General features: G+C 44.7%; 1 protein-coding gene across 1 annotated transcript in view; it reads right to left on the bottom strand.

Annotated features, from left to right (window-relative positions):
- Nucleotides 1-4824, bottom strand: part of SIGLEC15 (sialic acid binding Ig-like lectin 15) — a gene marked incomplete at its 3' end in the record, with an annotated part of 7893 nt that extends 3069 nt beyond the window's left edge. Inside the window, exons 1-2 of the mRNA XM_009070523.1 lie at nucleotides 4746-4824; nucleotides 4-357 (exon numbers count right to left, since the gene is read on the bottom strand). Coding sequence (XP_009068771.1) covers nucleotides 4-357; nucleotides 4746-4824 — 433 coding nt within the window. The remainder of the gene's footprint in view (nucleotides 1-3; nucleotides 358-4745) is intronic.
- Between the last annotated feature and the right edge of the window lie 1818 nt (nucleotides 4825-6642).

The following is a 6642-nucleotide window of genomic DNA, read 5'->3' as shown; positions in this document are numbered from 1 at the left end:
TGCTTTCATACTTGTCATGGATATCTCCATCCAGCTCCACCCGACAGAAGTATCTGTCACTGTCGGTCCAGGTCAGATTGTCAATCCTGATGGAAAGGTCCTTGTGCCAGGGGTTGCCAAGCAGTTTGTATTTGTTCTTGTAGCTGATGGCAGTCTTACAGAGCTCACTGGCGCTCTGACTCACACACTTGAAGACTATTGTGCCATTGTAAGGTTCCTTGATCCTCCAAATGGCAGTGAGACTCCGGTCAAATGTTTTGTAGGGGTGTGTGAAAGTACAGGGCAGAATTACCATCTTCCCAAGTTCACCCGTAGCATCAGATGGGACATGAACAGACCATCCATTGGACTGCACACCTAGAAGCCAAAAGAGATCTTGGAATCACAGAATGGTTTGGGCTGGAAGGGACCTAAAAGCTCATCTTATTTCAGCCCCACTGCCATGGGCAGTGACACATTCCACTACACCTGGTTGCTCTGAGCCCCATTGAACCTGGCCTTGAATGCTTCCAGGGATGGAGCAACTACAGTTTCTCTGGGCCACCTGTGTCAGTACCTCACCACCCTCACAGTCAAGAATTTCCTTCCTAATATCTAGTCTAACCCTGCCCTCTGTCACTGTGAAGCAATTCCCCCTTGTTCTGTCCCTCGAGGCCCTTCTCCAAAGTCCCTCCCCAGCTCTCTTGGAGCCCCTTTAGGCTCTAGAAGGGGCTCTAAAGTAACCCCAGAGTCTTCTCTTCTCCAAGCTGAACAGACTCAGCTCTCTCAGCCTGTCTCCATAGGAGAGGTGCTCCAGCCCTCAGGGCATTTTGTGGCCTCCTCTAGGCCTGCTTCAGGAGATCCATATCCTTTGCTACTGCATTATGTTCTTGAATAAACAGACATTTTTTTGTCTTTTTTTCTTTTTTAAGGCTAAAAATAAATCTTGCATGTGTTCATAAACCTGGTTGCTGTAGGCACTGAAGTGCCTGAAGTTTAGCAGCTCTGCATTTGAATGCATGCACAAACACACTCCTGTGCTACAGTATTTGTTACATTCATCAGTTTGTGACTGCATCAACTCTCGGGAAGGCAGGAACAGCTAATGTTTCTCATGACCAGTGCTGCTGTCATCACAGAGAGCGTCTTACATATCAGATGTGACAGGCTCTGAATAAAGACCTAAAGATACTCATCCTACAAGGCTGGTGAGAACAGGCAGGTTCCTTGAATCAACTCCTGTCGTAGGAAGGCGGATGGCCTTGACAGTAGAGAAAACCCCTCCCTGTTAACAGAGCAGGTTGGCACTGCATGGGCTCTAGCTGCCAGTATCTTCCTTGTCCTGGTAAGGGAAATGCTGGTTTCCCAGTGGAGTTGTCACAAGTGTTTGGGGTTTTGCTCTCTTTATCATATTTTGTCACCATAAATCCTAGCACATTCTGAGGAGAAGACCCAGTCTGATCATTTTCACAGAATCACAGAGTATTTGGAGTTGGAAGGGGCCCATAAGGATCATTGAGTCCAACTCCTCACCCTGCACAGGATAACCCCAAGAATCAAACCATGTGCCTGAGAGCATTGTCAAAATGCTTTTTGAACTGTCAGGCTTGGTGCTGTGACCACTTCCCTGGGAAGTCTGTTCCAGTGCCTGAATACCCTCTGGGTGAAGAACCTTTTTCTAATACCTAACCTCCTCTGACGCAACTTCAGGCCATTCCCTTGAGTCCTGTCACTTGTTGCTAGAGAGAAGAGATAGTGTCTGTCCCTCCACTTCCATTCACCTTTGTGTTTTTGCCCCCTGATGAAAACAACCTTCACTCAAATGGATGCTCCCCACCTTTGAAGTATATTGGGAAAACTCAGTGTCTCTCAAATTTCTCTTTCCCAAGAACCAACAGTGCCTGTAGAATGTGCTTTCCATATAGATTGCAGAATCACAGAATGGTTTGGGTTGGAAGAGACCTTAAAGCTTACCTTGTTCTAGTCACCTGCCATGGGCAGAGACACATTCCACTAGACCAGGTTACTCCAAGCCCCATCCAACTGGCCTTGAACCGTTCCAGCCACAGCTTTTCTGTGTAACCTGTGCCAGTGCCTCACCATCTTCCCAGGGAGGAATTTATTCCTCATATCTAATCTACATCTCCCCTCTTTTAGTTTAATATATAGATATAGACAGTCTATCTACTGATTGTCCTGGTATTAACAGCTGTAGCAGCAGATTGTGGCTTCAGAAACATCTGTGGCAATGTTCCTGTCTTACAAAACTCACTTTATGGCTTCATTAAATCAGGAGCTGAGTAGCTGAGAATACCTGCAAAATGTAAAGGTGTCCTGTAAGTAGTTCTACCCATCACTGGTCTAGCTGGCTTCACTGTGTTTTGTGGGCATTCAGCTGTCAGATTACTCGAGTATACTCAAAGATAAGATTTGTTTCTTGTTCCTGTATCCGTAGTCCATAACTCTTGACAAATACCTCAGTGGCAGTGCAGTGTATTAACCTATTGTGTATTGCACAATGGACAAAGGCCATCCTAGGGCTGGTTCTTTGCCATTCAGCTATTTTCCTGGTAACAGCTCCAAGCCAGTATTTTGATTACTGAGATCTGGAGTGTTGGCTGCCTTGTCATTCAGCATAATGATGGGCTGGCTTTTCCAGCTGATCCAGTATATTATCTGGGCTGGCTTTTCCAGCCCAGGTAATCAATATACAAGGCTATATGTCTGTAGAAGCTCCAGGAAGCTCATAAACTTTAAGCACAAGGACCTGGCAGTGAAAACAGAAATTGCTATTGCTTTCTTTTGGCTTATTTTACAGCATGTCACTGTAACCTTTACTTCTGGAGAACTGGAGATCATGTGCCTTTGAATGCATGACTTACTTTTCTCTGCCATATCTTTAGTTTGCTTTTTTGTTTCAAATATTAAGCAAAGAACACTTTTTAAGCACATTAACATCCCCCTGCCTTCCAGATGAGAAATAACATTTAAAATAAGTGCTTCTAATGTTACCAGCTCCACCCATTTCCATGGAAACATGGTTTGCCCAGGTTGTGACTGAAGATGTTTTTCAGCATACTGTGCATAATTTAACCTTAACCTTAAAGCTTCAGCATGATGAGTCTTCGATGATTCCTTTTGCTAATAACCAGCCTCCATTTGTTCCTGGAATTGTAGCTCTTACAAGAAAAAGAGAAGGTCACAGGCAAATAGTCTGCATACCTTACAGAAGGAAACTCCCAAATGGAGTTATCAGGTCAGAATTTCTGCTGTCTGTCAATGAAAAGATTGTGAAGACAATAACAAGAACAGAGGACCACCCCAGGCACTAGACTTGCTCTTGGAAATGCTGTTTTATAGCGTATCTAAGCAAATCACATCGAGTTTAATGGATTTTAAGTGCATATTTGAAGCTATACATGAACTTAAGTGCTCAGTGGAACTGGAGAAAATTGTGTCTGTTGCATAACTCCTAGGAATGTGAAACAGCACTTCTGGGTTGTAATGGAAATGTTGCATCCATCTGACAATGCTGGGAAAAAGTTAGAAGAACACTCTGCACAAGTTTAAAAATCAAAGAAAAAGGCAAAAAAAAAGCAACACGAAGACCTCTCTGACACTTAGTAAGTCAAGTCTGAGTTTCTCCAGTATTCTCACCTGCACTTGGAATTTCAGGATCCTTTTAAGCAATGTGATGGATGGCACAATTCTTGCAGCATTTATTCTATCAGGCAATTGGTATCATTGTACCCCTGGCACTTTGACTAGAGAGAGAGGAGAAGCCCTGGTTAGACAGGGATTGATAGCAGGCTCAGAACTCACCCTTCCTGGAGATGCGAAGGAGACACAGAAGAACAAAGCCTAACTCTCGCATGCTGGTTGACATTCTCTCCTGAAGTGCATCAGCAAACCGGGACTGTCTCATTACATCTGAACTGCTGGTCTTGCAGTCACAAACTGTTTTTCCAGGGATGGAAGAAGTTGTGGTTTTCCTGTCCTTGGAGGGAGTGAGTTGTTTAACTGAGCCAGCTGTGGGTTCAGATATTAATAGTTCTGTGGTCGGTCATATGAAAATTACACCAGAGGGAATCAGAGTATTGCCATTTTCCAGCTAAAGTGAGGGGATTGCAGATTTGGGCTCCGAAACCCATGCCATGTATAGGATGAGGCAAGACGGCATGGATTTCCAGTGCTATTAACTCACCAGTCTGAATGAAATCCTTGCAATCTGCCTAAGGGGGTGCCAAACAAGACCATTGCTCTCCCAGCTCGAGGCAGTTCCTCCACCTGAACCTGGAGCCTGCAAGCCAGCTGTGCTTAGCCCTTGTGCTCACTAGTTCTTGTCACCCCTAGGTGTAAAAACAAAGCAAAGAACCTACTTCTTTTGAAATCATCTGAGCATTGGTGCCAAGGTTTGGTGGTGGATGAGTGCACTGGTGGTATCCCCTGGCACCCTGCTTTGTCCAGACTCCCATGATCCCGACAAGTCACGAGTTGTTCCCTCCTTGTTCTTAACCTCCGCTTGAAATAAGCTGAATTCCAAGTTTCACCCAGGATCCTTGTGCAAATGTATACTCTTTACTTCTGGGTTTAGCTTTAGCAAATTTACAATGCAGTTTGCTCCCCCCAAGAATTCATCTCCCACATAGTGATGCCATTGCAGGGTTAAGTTTAACCTTGGGGTGTGTATTCCTTGTCTAGGTTTAGCTTGAGGTTTGCTGCCTTTGCTTCAGGCCAGAGGGTATGCTGATGTCTGCCTTACTTACCTCTGCGGTGGTTCTGCAGCAGGGTCCCACTGTCTCTCTCCTGTTTGGGGACAGAGACAGCAGCTCTCACACAATTCATGGCCAGTTTGTATGGGATTTGGAGCAACCTGGTCTAGTGGAAGGTGTCCCTGCCTGTGGCAGGAGCATTGGAATGAGATGAGCTTTAAGGTCCCTTCCAACCCAAACAATTCTTCGATTATTGCTGTAGGCAGTGGTGGGTGCACAGCCAATGAAGGGCTCCCAGAGCCAATATAATATGCTGCTGAGCTGCTGCTGTCACTTTTCCTGTGCCAAGAGCCATCTTCCCCCAGCAGGGATGCCAGGGCTCCCCTTTGCTCCTCAACCCTTCTCCTGAAACTCTCTTAACTTGTGCAAAATTTCCTAGAAGAGGGACTTGGAGATTTGGTAGTGTGAAGTGTGTTCACTGCTTTCTGAGCCCTCTCTTTTTTCTGGCCAAAGTGAGGGTGTTTGTGAAGGGAAGGACTTCTGTTTTCCCCAGACTTATTGGAGAAGGCTCTGAGAGTGCCCAGGTGTTACTTTCAATTACTCAGACCTGTTGCTTGTCCGCAGAGGGTGGCATTATTTCAAATAATGGCTTAGAGCCATTCCCAGTCCCTATGCATCTCATCCTAGACCCAGTGGTCTACTTACTTTGCAAACTCTCCTTAGTAGCTGTAAAACATAATTCATGCCATCAGCAGCAGAGAAACCTGAATGTATGGGTATGAGAGTATGGGAAAGAGCAAATAACAGACCTATATCCTCAATCCATCTGTGATACTTTCCTTTTCTGTGCATCTTCCCCTTCTTCCTCCATATACTGTTTGATTTTATCTATTTGTGATGTAAAGTTTTTGGCATTGTGACTTTTTAAGCATTTCACCACTCATGATGCAGTGGGAATTGGTGGATTGAAGTAAAAGATTAAAGAGAAATCTGTGCTAAAACAACTTGCTACAGTGAAGCAAAAATACTTCATGTAAAGAATAACTGCAGTTAACACTTAGTATGAACCTCTCCCTTTCTAATGTTTTACACCAGCATCTCCTAAAGAAAAGCTGTTAAATCGGTGCAGAAATATGAATCCTTTGAGTTTCATCTCTGGACTGATTTTCTTTTTGGGCCATGTGATAGCTATTTGCAATGAAGCATTTTAATGTTTAAAATAGAGTTGATAATGTATAGCTGATATTATTTGCAACCCATTTGAATCAGCCAAAGAATTCTGAAAACAAAATAATCCATGGCTTAATGATCCACAGGCTCTGTCACCTATTTTTCCAGTTCTGTGCTTAAATAGTATCTGAGGTTTCTGTAAGGCAGGATCCTTCTGGTCCAATACCAAAACCAGGATGCCTTCCCTATTCATTAAATAGCAGTCTTTGTACTGGTAAACTTAAAGGCTGCAGGTAATGACATTTCTCCTGTCTCTCTGAGAAATTCCCACAGTGTTTTGTGATGGATGATCGCAGGCCAACCCAGAAGCATGCCAGGATGATGTCCTAGCAGATGTGCCCCTGTTCAGTAATGTCCCTTGCTCCACACACATTGCAGACAGCAGCTTGTTAACAGAGTCCTTTGGACTTGCGAGAAGCTGCTCTGTGCCACTTTGCACCAACCACTGTGTTATACTGAGCTGAGCACCTGCCCATCCTTAGGAAGTTGTAGTGAGGTGGGGGTTGGTCTCATCTTCCAAGTAACAAGCAGTAGGATAAGAGGGAATAGCCTCAAGTTGCACCAAGGATGCCCATCTCCCTCTGTGTCCACTTCATCCTCACTGAGCTGGAGGGAGAAAAAAAGCAGCAGGTAAACCTATAGTTCAAGGAAAGTAGAATGGGTGGGAGGGATGGAAGGTGTCGTTGTAGGTGACACTGATCCTGCTTCCTGGCATTGAGTG

This window comes from Acanthisitta chloris, unplaced genomic scaffold (genome assembly GCF_000695815.1).
Source record: "Acanthisitta chloris isolate BGI_N310 unplaced genomic scaffold, ASM69581v1 scaffold12462, whole genome shotgun sequence".
NCBI lineage: Eukaryota > Metazoa > Chordata > Aves > Passeriformes > Acanthisittidae > Acanthisitta > Acanthisitta chloris.
Note: the sequence above shows the minus strand (reverse complement) of the source record. Positions and strands in the feature narration are given on the sequence as shown.